This window comes from Patagioenas fasciata, chromosome 5, assembly GCF_037038585.1.
Source record: "Patagioenas fasciata isolate bPatFas1 chromosome 5, bPatFas1.hap1, whole genome shotgun sequence".
In the NCBI taxonomy this organism is placed as follows: Eukaryota; Metazoa; Chordata; class Aves; order Columbiformes; family Columbidae; genus Patagioenas; species Patagioenas fasciata.
Genome location: NC_092524.1, coordinates 65,126,405 through 65,140,560, shown reverse-complemented (window position 1 = coordinate 65,140,560; position 14,156 = coordinate 65,126,405). Strand labels below are relative to the sequence as shown.

General features: G+C 40.5%; 1 protein-coding gene across 1 annotated transcript in view; it reads left to right on the top strand.

Annotated features, from left to right (window-relative positions):
* MNAT1 (MNAT1 component of CDK activating kinase) overlaps positions 1-14,156 on the top strand; it is a 129,530-nt gene that overhangs the window by 54,851 nt on the left and 60,523 nt on the right. Inside the window, exon 6 of the mRNA XM_065839318.2 lies at positions 5,289-5,414. Within this exon, the coding sequence (XP_065695390.1) occupies positions 5,289-5,414 (126 nt within the window). The remainder of the gene's footprint in view (positions 1-5,288; positions 5,415-14,156) is intronic.

Here is a 14,156-nt window from a genome sequence, read left to right as displayed (position 1 = left end):
GCCGTCAGCTCGTGAAAAACGTGCCTGCTTTGGTGCATGTCTGGTCGTGCAATTTGTGAGGTGGGTAGAGAGGAGCAGCCGAGTTGGTTTGGCCATGATGTGGATTCTCACTGCCGTTGGCTCACTAACAGACCTGAGGAGCGGTTGATAATCTGGTGTGTTGAAGCTAATTGATCATCAGGAGCTGCTTCATGAGCTCGGCCACCTCTGCAGCGAGGAGATGGTGGAGAACGGGAGTTATTTGAGCATTAGTCAACCTTTTTCAAGTCAGAGCACCTGAATTAGAAGTGGTCCCTTTGTATTCAAAACCTACTAAAAGAAAAAGATTTCTTGCCTTGAGTGTGTCATGTTCTCTTACTGCAAAGTTTTTGTAAATGAGTTGCTCCTTTGGAAGTGAACGAAGCTTGGATTCATTTGAGGGGCGTATGGACAACTGAATTAACACTCAGGCTGCATCTAGAAACTGTGTTCATCTTCTCTTTGGCTGATTTTACTACCGATTCTGCATCTGAAATGCAGTGATAGTGTGTGGGCATAGAGAAGCTCAGTAAATGTATTATTTAAACAAGATTGACGTCTCAGTTTTTTTAATACCTGTGTGTGTACAGACATTGACATGATCTGACACTCATGAGAACAGTCTGTGTGTAACCTTGGATGAAACTGGAAAGAAGGAAAGGTATCTATTCATGCATACATGTGTGCGGCTGTGTTAATGTGGTTTAAAGCCGCCTGGCACATTTCAATCAGATTTTATTTCATTTCAGTTTATCTCACGCTAATATAGCATTAATTTCTGCTTTGTTATTGTTCAGGATACAGATGCTTTCTACTTTTTTCTGGAAAAGCAGAGTTCCTTTTCAAACCAGGGCAGGAGGCACTGACATCCAGAGAGCATCCATGTGCAATTTTGGAGTTTCAGAGGCTCTCCAAAGAGCTCCCTTTTCCAAAGCCAGGAGGCCTGGCAACTTGTCCTGGGTTTACCTGAAAGGGACCGGTGTTTCCTTTCTTGTAGACAAAGGCAGGGACGAACAGAAACGTTCTTTGAAAATCCCTCCGGTCTGTAACTTTGCATCCAGCAGTTCCTGCTCACTTCCAAGGTAAAAGTGCTTATGGTCCACACAATTAGGAATAGTTTGACTCGTTAATGAATAAAAACTCCACTATGAATTTGAATTTAATGGCTCAGAATAGAGTTTTTTGAACTGGTTTCTGACTTATTTCAATCCTGTTCTAAAACACAACCTTAATTTACTAGAGACCAGTGGTAGGGTGTTTGGGTTTGGTTTTTTTGGTTGTGGTGTTTCTTTGGTGGTTTTTTTTTATTTTTTTTATTTTTTTATTTTCATATTTTCATATTTTTATTTTTATATTTTTATATTTTTATTTTTATGTTTTTATTTTTATATTTTTATATTTTTATATTTTTATATTTTTTATATATATATATTTTTAATTTTTAACACAGCAGTTGGTTTTACTGGAAACCTTCACCAAATGGCTTGAGGAAATAATGGTTATAAATAACCCTTAAACATGACCAAAGGAGGTAGTTTTAACTGTGATTGCATGTGTTTTGCTGTTAAAACATTTCTGAATATGCTAAAACCAACAGAAAGGTGATTTTTTAAAGACTTAGGAAGGAAAGTGGGCGATTTTAAGTTATCTGTTTATGAAGGGGCACTGTCAACCTACATTTGAGCCAAAGTTTGTTTTGTAATCCTAAAGGTTTATAAAACCAGCACTGGAGTGTTTGTACAATGCCTTACCAAGTCTCTGGAAAACCAGCAGTTGTTAAACAAATAAACATGTCCTATAGTCTCTGAAATCTCTAATTCGCTGCTGCAAACCTGAAAACGAAGCTCATCATAACTAAAACTTAATCGAGTAATGTGGCAAAAGGAAGTGTAAGCAGTAGCAGTGTGAAGAACTCCATTAAGAATATTATATCTATGGTTGCGGGTGCTGTGCTAAAACAACATGGATTAAGTTACTGCTGCAGGGATACCAGTGGCAAAACTACTGACTCAGCAGGATTTTGAGAGCAGAGGAAGGTGGGGAAACGACATTCACCCGTTGATTCTGAGTTGTCTCTTTGGATTAGGAACCTACAGCCCATGTGGGACCCTCCCTTACTGTCCCATTAAAACTAAACAAAACCACCAAACAACCAAATTTTTGTATGTGCAGGTAGAGATGTCAGGTCTTTCCTCTTCCAAGAAGACAGTTTTACCTTTGGTGAATCATAGAATCATATTTGAATCATAGAATGTCCTGAGTTGGAAGGGACCTACAGAATCGAGTCCAACTCCTGTCCCTGCACAGGACAACCCCACAGGTCACACCGTGTGTCTGAGGGCCTTGTCCAGTCTCTTCTTGAACACTGTCAGGCTTGGGGCTGTGACACCTCCCTGGGGAGCCTGTTCCAGTGTCCAGCACCCTCTGGGTGAAGAACCTTTTCCTAATGTCCAACCTAAATCCTAAAGACTGAGGAGATTCACGGCTTCTTACATGTATTATTTATGGTATTATATTGAAAGAAGGTCTCAGTTGTTTACAGAGGTGTATGAGAATACTGTCCCATCTCTGAAGAGCTTATCATTTAGATACTCCAGAGGCAGGAAAGAAGAGACAGAAATGTTTGGTTCCTGGTTAACCTGGGGAGAAAGGCCGAGGCTCCAGGAGCCCGTCCTGGGCCAGAGCAGGAGGTAAGGCCAGGCTTAGGGCTGCAGGGCTGAGCCAGGCCTGGGCAGCTCGGGCTCTGCAGGCTGCTGGGACAGTGACCCGGTGCTCTTCCTACTCCCTGTTTTGCCTCCCAGTACTAAAATAGGCAGATTTTACACTACCTTTGTTATAAGTGACCTCTTTGACAACAGAACCTCTCACTTGAAAGGCACAACATCTTGGTGTGATTTAGATTTATAGACTCAAATGCATTTTACATATTATTGGAAGAACTGTGTCTGTGTTTTGTTTTGTTGTTTTGCTTTTTTTGTTTTACCTTCTAGACTTAGATAATTGGGGCTGAGTAAAATATTAAAGCACTTCCTTTACTTACCATGTGAACTCTCTCACCTGTATACAGAGGATTGTAGTCAAGGATCTGCTCTTAGATGTCTTCCGTGTTGTGGGACTTGCACCCTCCTCTTTATGGGCCTGTTCTTCCCCGGCATGGGCAATATTAATATTGTGTTGCAGCACATGGCCAAGGGGCAGGTTTTCCCTGGGCTGTGGCATAGATGAGGTTCTTAAGGACATGGTTTAGTGCTAAAATGAAGTTATGGTTGGACTTGATCTTGGGTGTCTCTTCCAACCAAAATGTTTCTATGATTCTATAGCTTGGAGTCAAGCAAAGGGCAAGGTGCCTTAAAGACATCAAGTGTCCCCACTTTTACCAGAATCTTAGGGTTTTTGAGACACATCTTTCAGAATTTTTTGCACACAATTAGCTTTGTTCATACTAAACAGTCAGTTTGTTTTCCCACACAGAAGATTGCCAGTGTGGATAAATGCTTACAGGATTGGACCTTTCCTGTGTGTTAATAGTTAACAGAAGGGTTATGTGCACATTGGAAAGGACAAACAATCCCTGACGTGGTGGCTTAACTGGCACGGCGTGGGTTTCCCACAGTTGTGTAATCTGGTTACTGGTCATTGTGTGGACTCTTGAGAGGTTGGTACAAAAATTGGCATCCTTTCGTTATTGTATTAGAAATGCAGAGAACATTTAAGGCGTATGAGAGGACAGAATGACCCACAGAACGCTTCCCGCTCTTCCCTTCTCCCCCAGCGTATTAAATCTGATGATTAAAAGAATCCAACATCCTTAAACTCTGCTGCGAGCTGGCAGCACATACTGCTGCTTGAACATGTGCAACACTTTGGAGATGGAGACTGTGAACTAGTGCATTTGTGGTCCAAATTTTCTCCTAGTTGTACAGAAATCGGTCATCTCTTCTTATTACAATTTAAGTTTTTAATGTCTTCACTTCCCCCTCCCATTTAATCACAGAAAGTAGGATCCTGGGCCTTAGTGGAGTAGGATCCCAGACCTTAGTTGTATTTGTAACTCTGGACCGGATCTCCCCATGTGAGTTTTTTTGGCTTTGAGCACTTGCAATCTAGTCCTAAGACGAAGGGACTGTAACAAAAATAGAGAGCAAAGAGGACTAGAGAGTGATGTTAAAAGTCAGTGTACAATATCATTGTTTTGCGTGATAATTTCTGTAGGATACCATGAACCTCAAGGCATGTCGCCACGTTAAAAACTTCCAAATTCTTACCCTGAACTAAGGAAAAAAGAAATCACAATTCAGTTTATGAAAGTTTGTTTGGTTTTGTAAGTAACAAATATGGTTCAGAGTTCAGTATTTGCTTGGTTCTGTGAAACAGAAGCGTGTGTGACATTTGGGTCCCCCAGGAATAAAACACTGCGCTGGAGCAGGCCAGGAGGAATCCATCTGAACTTCTTCCCTGCTCTCAGCTTTACAGTTGTTCTAGCTAGGAAAGGAATTCTCAAGGATTTCGGTGTGCCTGTGGATAGTTGCATTAGTTTATTAAAAATTACTTGGCCAGTAGTTTCCTAACTCTCTCAAGAATGCAGTTACGTATATGTATGTTAATAATCATTCTGTTCTGAGAGTTGAAGTAGTTCATTTGCTTAACTGCTCATTTTACTACTTTATATATATATATATATATATATATATATATATATATATATATATATATATATAAAATTTTTTTTTAATTGGCTGGCTTCCCTAAAAATAAGTTGGTGAAGGAGAAAATAAATATGCTGTTGGCTGCACTTACAATAGCGCCATTGTGCAAAGCAGAGCAAGGATCATTTCCAAACGGCCTCAGGTGAAATCTAATGGGAAACAATTTCAAACTGGTCTGAGTTCACTGGTAGAAAGAATGTGTCTTAGATAAACATCAGATCCAAGCTATACTACTTGGTATTATTCCTCCTCTGATTAAGTTCTAATTTTTCTTATTTTAATAAATATAGCCGCATTGGCTGGTTGGAATAAGGAGCCTGTTATATTGTCTTTAATGTGGATTCTATAAAAAAAGTTGTTTGCAGGTTGCTCTGATTTATGGGCTTGCTGCAGCTTTTTCTTATTACTAAAAATGATCGTTCTCTGTAAACTGTTTCTCATAGAGAGCATTAGGCTGTTCTAGTGATGGCCTTTCAGACACAGCTTGCAGTTGGGAAGAATATGCAGTGTTAATTAATACTGCTTTTAGTTTAGCACTCAGATTTGTTCCTTGCATGTTTACAGGAGAGCTCCAGTCTTCCTGCTTCGCTGCTTTTAGCGCAGCATAAGGACAGACCTACTCAGCTAGAAATGCAACTGGAAAAACCCAAACCTGTCAAACCAGTCACGTTTTCCACTGGCATCAAAATGGTAAGACTTGCTTGTTTCTTTTTTTTAATGCCTTCCAAAAGACGAGGATTTCCTCACGTGAAATTTACAGGTCATTTAAACCCGAGTTGCATATTAAATGAAACAAACTTTTCCAATTAAATAAGTAATTATGAATTAATCTAAGAATTTCATCGTTCTGCTAGGTGGAATATGCGAACGATTTTCATGGCATTGTTATGAATAAACAAATTGTACCTCTTTCCTTGCCAAGTTGTGGTGTCCTTCAGGTTATTTTGGTCTCATTTGTGCATCAGTTCTGGAAGCTGAAGTTTTTGAAGTTCAAGAATAGACTGCACTTCAGATTTGCTTTAAGCACTGAAATAATTTGTGAGTACGAGATGGACAGTTTAGAAAACGGTGCCGAGTGGTTAATGCTATTTTCCTTGTTATTGGACTCTAAGAAGCAACAAGTATTTTTGCAAATCTGTTACTGCTACGGTGAAAGCTGAAGATGTGTCAGCATTGCTGTTCTTTATTGCAACATGGTACAAGTGCCTCTGTGTGGAAATGTCAGGTTTTGTGGGGGATTTTAGGGGTGGGAGCCTGAGTTCCTGATGGTTTTTTGCGCCTATCTGGTTTTCTGTTTGGTTTTGGTTTAAATCTCTGCACTTAGACTTTGCATTTTAGAATTGATAATGATAAACGATGTCTTGAAAATAACCAACACTTTCTACCCTCCTCAACAAAAGGAGAAATCAGCAAAGCAAAAACCTTTACATTAAACTAGTCTCCCATCAATTGATCACTGTATTTTGTCAGGGATATCTGTTCTGTGTTCATCATCCCCTGAAAAGTTCGCAGTATAGAAGCACTTGCAACTTATTTTTCCAAAAGCAGCGCCAGCTTTTACAAAGTTGTGCAGCGTTGTTTTCTTGTTTTCCTGTAGTATAAACTATATCTTCTTCCCTTTTCTTTTAAAATTAGAATCTGAGGCAGATCAATATGTTTTGCAAGAGGTTTTCGGTTTGTGTAGAAAATCTAATGGACAGAAAATGTTGTTTGTTCTGTTTAAAAAAAAAATATTCAAACTGGATGCCTGTATTTTTTCTTGCTGTTAAAATATATTGTCAGACTTTCTGAAAGATGTTTGCCTTTTTTCTGGGAAAAGGAGGAAAAGCTTATGTTACACGGTGAGCACAATGGAAGGACTTTCTAATGCGTTCGTAAATGGATATTAAACGCAGTATGTGGTGGTGCACATTTCACACCTGCAGCCCTAAGTTAACTTCATCCTGGAATGGTGAAAAACTTGGCTGAGGAGATTTCTGGCATCACGACATTTAAATCTCAACGTTTGAAATAATAGGGGATATTCCAGATAACTGATCATTACCTTGTCTTCAGGAAGTGTGAGTAGATGACTAATTTAGTATGTTCAGTTCTAGATCAGCAAACGAAAAACCTCACCCTGACTGACCTTAGTCCTAGATTACAAAAGGATAATTAGAAAAAATAAATTAGGAGTAAGTGCATTTAACAAGAAGATTAAGGACAGGAGTATTTGAAGCTGGTGACGTGCAATTTATGAAAAATAAATTGCATGAAGCAAAACAGACTTTGCACTGATTAATTTACATTTTTTATTCAGGAAGATGAGTGCTTCCATATTTTCTTGATAAGGTGCTCGAATTAGTTATTACATGACACTGATTTTTTTAGAACTCTATAGAAATTACATTACACAATAATAACAATATTGAGAATTCTGCACAATAAATGAATTAACTGGTGAACTTGTAATTTCCAAAGCAATTGTTGGTTACCACAGCCTGGGAATATTTTCTGTGGGTGTTGGGACTCGGTTCAGCGGTTGGAAGCAGATGTTGGATTTGTATGGATGACACGCAAGCTGGCAGTTTATGGGGCTGCTTTGCCATTGCTGGCCTCATTTGAATGAAATGTGTTTTCATATGGCTAAAATGCAAAATTATAAATAGAAGAGCAAATAACAGGCTCTGTGAAGAGGATCTGGAAGTTTAGCTAAACCCGTTTGACCCTTAGGCACCACACTAAGTTGGGGAGGGCCTTGGGGGGGTGTGTGAATATACAGCAATAAATAGGAAAGGAGTTTTCCTTTGGAATGCTTAGTTGGGAAGACTCATGGACCGGAGAGTTTTGCTGACTGCATTTGGAATGCATAAATTGAAAGGAACGTGAAGAGAAGCCATAAAGGTCCATTCAAAGGCAGAAAGATAAGCTTTGTGCTGCATTCTTCCTCTGGTTTGAGAGGAGGTTAAGATGGGACTCAATTTACAGCAAGTGCTTCCTCAACACAGAATGTGCCAAATCCGAACGGTGCAGCAGTAAATGTAGCAAGAACCGGTGGCGTACTTAAACAAATAGGATCTAAATAGGAACTGAAGGAACAAATAGGACCCGAGGTTCACAATGTTTCACTGATTAATTTGCCTCGCTGTTAAAATTGACTCTGCAATGCAATGGAATCTCTAATTCTTGGTGGTTTCAGATTAGGACTGGGATGCATCTTGGAAAGTCATTGTAGACAAATGCAAATTGTTTGGCTCAGAACGGAGTTAGATTTGTAATAAGCAACACTGCCGGTTGCGTGTGGTTTGCTGTAGTTGATGCTCTGTGACAGCGTAAGGTGAATTCCCACCTGGGCCCTCACCTTAGGAGATGCTTAACATGTTCCAGGTTGAGGTTTTTTCTGAGAACTTGAGATGCTCAGTCCATTTATTTTGCATAGGCAGAGCTTCTGTTTCTTTAGCTCAGTTCCTGTCAGAGCCATGGGGTTCACATCATTTATCTCAATGGGGGCAGCTCTAGGCTGGTACTGAGAGTTTCTTTAAAAAGTACAGTTCTAATTATTGCTCCTCTTGGCTGAGGAGTTCCGCATATTGAAGATTGTTTCTGTGAAAAGTCTGGTTTGGGCTCGTGGCTGAAGAGTTTTGGCAGCGTTCGCTTAATGAATCACTACGTACGTTCTTCTTCTGTGCTTTTATTTTTTCCGAGTAGTTTGGCCGCTGACCTTTCCTGCTGGGTGTTTTCCTTAATTCTGTTTCAAAAGAAAGGAATCCAGATAGAGCTGGTTTAGATGCCGACTAATCCGGAGCTTGTGTTTACACAAAGGCAATAAAAATATGCCAACTGTGGCAACCCACTGTTTGGGCTTTTTTCCTTTCAGCCTGATCGTGAATGTGTTTCCTGGGATGGTCTTGGTCAGAGATGTTCTTCAGCCTGACTGCTAATCAGACATGTTTGCGGGTTTCTGAATTCAGAGACATGCCCGTTCTAGTCTTCTGGGCGATGCTGAAGGAAGTTGGTTCATTTAAGGTGCCCAGTTAGTGCGGTGGAGCTCAGTGCTTGCAGGGGGAGGAGTGTCTGTCACTTGTATGCTAAGCAAGAGCATCCCCTATAGCACAAGGCGGACAATTAGCTCATGGGGTCTCCTTCACTTTCCCCCTTGTCAAATTGGGTTTTTTTCGCTCCTTTCAAGTGGAAGCTGGTTTATTTTATTTATTTATTTATTTTCCTTGCAGTCTTCTCCTTAACTTATCATTTCCTGAAAGAAAATTTAAATCTTTGCACGAAGCCCCTTCCTAATCAGTTTGTTTGATTTACCTCTGTAAGGGAGGGGAGGAATAAAGTGCTTCAGAGTTTTCTGCTTCTCACGCTCATATTAAAAATAAGCTTTTCAGCGTATCTGAGTATTTAAAAGCTTTAGTAAGTCTAATCTCAAATCAGTGTGAAGCTATGAAACTGTACCAATCTTAGTCGTTTCAGTAGTGCTAAAATACTGCTTCCTGGCAGTGTTTGTACTTTAGATTTCAGTAGCTCTCAAAAAGAGCAGAGGTTGTCAGAAGTGAATGATGTTTCTAGAATTTCAAGGCCTTATTAGGGCGTGCAAAACAAATCTAAGGTCTGGCAATAGAACCGTTATTCTTAGTGAAGATAGTGACCATTTCTAGTCAGGAGGTGGCTTAATGTGAAACTAATTTGGACGTGTGATAGGTACTCGTATGCATTGCACACGAATAGCAGTTTGCAAATGCAGTAGGAATTAATTGCATTACGGTAATTTACTTTTCATATCTCTGGTGTTTACAGGAGCGTAGGAGCCTTTTGGTGCTTCTAGGTCTGTGCTTTACGGTACCAATGTGGTTGAAAATGCATAGAAGTCTGTATGTTTCAGGCTGCACACCCTGTCCCTTTTCCATTCCTTCCAGTTTTATCATGGTTTTTGCTCCCTTCCACCAGCCTTCAGGAGACTTAGCCTCTAGTGATGGTATTAAGGAAGTAATTTCATATAGTTAAAAACTCACCTCTAATTGAATTGCCCAAATACACAGGAAAACAACATAGAAGAACATAGGTGTCCTCTGGCCTGCGACCACTTGGGAGAGTTTGCTTTTTTACGTTGTATACCCAAATACCTCAAAACTAATATAACGCATCATTGACCGTTCAGTTTCTATGATGATTTTTGTTTTATTACTCAGGGAATATATATTAATAGAAATACTGGTGTGGAGTGCTGCTTCATCATTACCAAGGTGGTTGCTGCCCCTCTGAATGTGCAGTTTAAATAGATGTGTCAGGGAGGGAGGAGAACCAGATGCCCGGAGGGGACGTACTCACCCAGGATTAAACAGCAGAGCAGCGGCGGCAGGAGGAGTAGAATCCAGCCCTACTAAATTCCCGGATTCCTCACCTCGTGTCTCTTCCTCCGAGCCGGGCTCCGTCTCCTGTCAGCAGCGTCCTGAACAGCAGCGAGTTAAGATTGAAATATCTGCTGCTGCTTCCCCGTCCAAATCGCGCTCCCAATGTTACGTTTAACTCGCTGTGTCTGAATATTACCAGGGTTTGACTCCAGCTGTTGCAGTTTCAGTAGCTGGATGCTGGGGAGAGCCACGTGCAGCCTAAAGCGGCCGGAGCTTGCGGGAGGGAGCAGTCGAATCTCTATTTCGGAGGAACAGATCCGTCAGACACGAGATGTTTTGGACACCTCGGGAATGCGTGTTACCACTCAGCTGAGCTTAACAAGTGTTAGGGAATAGATTTTGTGCAGCATTACACTTGAAATATTATTCTAATGGGAAATAACATTTTTATTTTGGAAGAAATACCTCTACATAATGTAAAACATTGACCTTGTCAGCCCAGGTCAAATTAACTGTTCTTCATTATTGCCTTTTCCTACAATATTGCTTCCTGTGCAAACAACTGCTCAGCGACTGCTCCTGTTTTCCAGTCTGTTTCTTTTATAGCTTGTGGAGCAATTATCCAAAATCCTCTTTCAAACACAGAAAGCCAGTCAAAATACCTTTTTAATCAGTTGTGCTCCTTCAAAGTTGCGTAGACATACACCAGGTACTCGGAGGTAAGCAAAATACATGTCGCACTACGGTTTAGACGACGACTGTTCTGCCGCTCCCGAGTGCTCTACCACCCGTTCTGTGGGACCACGACCCATTTTAGCCTTTCAGTCTTGCTTTGCCAATTCGTACTGCTCTGGTTTGGTTGTTGTTTGGTTTTGGTGTGGTGTTTGTGATTTTTATTTATTTATTTTAAGCACTTTTAGTGTTTGCCTAAAGTTAAGAGAAAAAAAATCAAGCCTGTTTCCTTCCTTCACTGTTAGCTCAGCTGCTCTATCTTCAGGCTGAAACGGCTCAGATGGAATTGATTTCTTTGAGATGTATGCCAGTCCGAGTTTAATTGGTGTTTTGTTTGTAATCTTCATTTGGCTCGCGCTACGCACATTCCTTTTTTTGCAGCTGGGTGGAATATCTCCCTTTCCACACTATGTAGTTGGGAACCACGACAAAATCACATCACTTCTTTTCAAGAGGAAGTAGCGTGTTTAGACGTATAAATCCTTTCAGAATAGACGTATTTGTTTTGCAGAGCATGCATGTGAAGGTAAAATTTCTAGTGGCCCTGAGTGTTATCCAGAGCTCCAGCAGGATCTGGCTGTTGCCGGCGAAGCCTCGGTGCCCGTCCTGGCCGTGTCCCAGCTCCGTGCTCGCACACGCTGGGCTGGGCATCGGGCCCGTGGAGCAGCAAAAACCCATCGCTGAGGAAACCCAAATGTGCGGGTGGGAGCGAAGTCACTGCGTTTGCCATCAGATCTCTGCATTAAGTTGCTCAGACAACCAGCGCTGCTGGCCAGACCATGGAAACAGCTTCCCCAGAGTGGAGATTCACAGGGGGTGCACGTTTGGAGCATCCCTGGAGTGGGATTCTGCAGTTACTGAGCACCCTGATGTGATTTCCTAGTAAGAATATATATATAGCATTTTGCATTAGGTTTGAATTTTTGTCATCGATGACAATACCTGGTTTTTAACAATGAATGTTGCATTGGTCTGCTGAGATGGGTACCTGTTTCTGGAAAGCAAAAAGGGAAAAGAAATTGCGGGTGCTGGATCTCCACCATCTCTGACAATGCAGGGATATGGAATTCAAATACTTATGCTAAGAGACACCAAAAATACTGAACGATAAAATCCAGGTTAGGGCTGATGTGCTGGATTTTGAGAGTCCTGTGATCCACATTAAATCTCATAGGATTATATATACAATATACCTGCAACCTCCAAGTAGCATGGTGGAGACCTATTAGTAAATATATTTATCATACTAAATCTCTAACCCTCTATTTAAATAAAGACGTTTTGTTAAGAGTCAAGCACCTGCATGCAGAACTGTGATTAAAGTTTTTGAACTCTGGTTTTGAAGTGTATGCCAGATAAACTTTATTTAAGTGATCTATCATCGGAATGCTTCCTGTGCACTCCAACCCACAGACTGAAGTCTAAAACATTTAATTGGATTAATTACTATGTAATTACTATTATATCAAGGTGCGTAAACATTAAGCACATTATGTTGACTTAATGATATTTTTTCCCTAATGAAGGTAAGAACTGTTTTGAGGGGAAAAAATAAACGATAGTATTTGTCATTTCTCCTCCCCTCATTTCCACAATCTCCTCTTGGGGAAGGAGACTGGATTTGGAAACTGCAGTTTGAAGTCTCCCTGTATCTCTTTGCAGGGTTTCTGTTTGGAATGCCTTAGGGAGGATGCCATCGTTGAAATTAAACTGTTTGGTGGACAGACATAATGAGAACTGCTTGACCTGATTCCATTTCATACTTGGGCTCTGTTATACTGCTCTGTTAGAATAAATATTTGTTCATTTGCTTTGAGGCTCCTTTACATGGCTAAAGCAGCATATGTTTATATACACATAATAGTATAAATACAAATTAGGTCCATAAGTTTGCACAGCTGTAATGACTGGAATTTAGTAAATGAAATAGTGCCAATGCTGTTAATTGTATAGCAGTGAACAGCAAGAAAAATACTTGTTAGTGAAGTGACCGTAGCCAGCAGGGGAGCAGATCTACCCTGTAGCTATCCAGTTTTGGGCTGTTCTTAGGGTTTGGGTTCTTGGGGGTTTTCTTTTAATTTTTTAAAAAAATATATATATTTTTTATTATTTTTTAATCATGTGTGGTGGTGGCTTTTTGGGTGCAGGTTTTTGTTGTTGTTTGGGGTTTTTTTGGGTGTTTTAATCTCCTGTTTGATATACAGAGTTGTCTAAGAGCTTGCCTGCCTGACTCTTTACCATCCAATTTCAGAAGTACATCTGTGTGTTGTGTTGTTTTGGTCCATGAAAAGATGCTGCTGAGGCTGGTAGGGGGAGGTTCAGCCACGCTCATCCCCTCCCCTGCCAAATGGGAGCAGACACTGGGACAGAGCAGCAGGAACTGGGCTTGAGGTCCTAATGCAGATGCCCACATTCCATCCTAAGCAAGAGCCAGACCTGCCACTAGCTACGATAGCACAAAGACACGTTGTAAAGCAACCTAAGGAAAATGCCATTTAAATCAGCCCCCAGATCTTCCTATTTCTGAGACTTACAGCTCTGAATACGCTCTCGCTTGAGTAGGTGTTACTGTGAGCAATAAGGAGAGATCTGACTGAAAGAAAGAAGGTGGCTGAGAGGGGAGTCCGAAAAAACAGCTGGCAGGGAAATAAAGAATAATAAAAAATTTCTCAATCATTGTTTGTTTTGGAAAGATCATGCTTTAAGCACATGGAAATACTTTACACATTTGAGAAGTGCTGACTTCCTACATGCCTTGTGAAGGAACAGCAAATCATTCATATAATGTAAACACATTTATAGATTGTTCCAATATAACTTTTTTCAGTGCTGCTGTTCTTTTTAACAAGATACGATTTAGTGCATATATGCTCTTTTGATGCTATACTTTGGCCAAGAGTTGCAAACATCATAAATATTAAATATTGGAGTTTGTGTTAAAAGCAGCAGTGCAAGGTTAGCGAAACACATTTTTAATGCAAAAAGTAGTTAAATAGTGCTGCTTGATGCACTGTTTAAAAGTAAACATACCAGAAAGCAGTGCTGGGGCGAAACAGAAATAACTAACTTGTCTAAAAGTGTGAGTATAAGTGGTTTCATTATGTCCTGATACAGATGATATAAAAAAATGGGAGTGGACAAAGTTCCTCTGTAAGGGTAGAATTTACTCCCCTTGCTTTTGCATTTTAGGAGGAATTTAGTAACTCTGCGTTCCTCTGACCTGATGCTGGTTCACCTTCTGTCTAGGTAGGTGCCCAAAGCAGGTTGTTCTCTGCCTCTCTGTAGGAACTTTCCATGCACTTGAAGGTGATTCCATAAAGAGGCCTTCACAGAACGAAATATTTGAGAATTTAGATCTTAAATAATT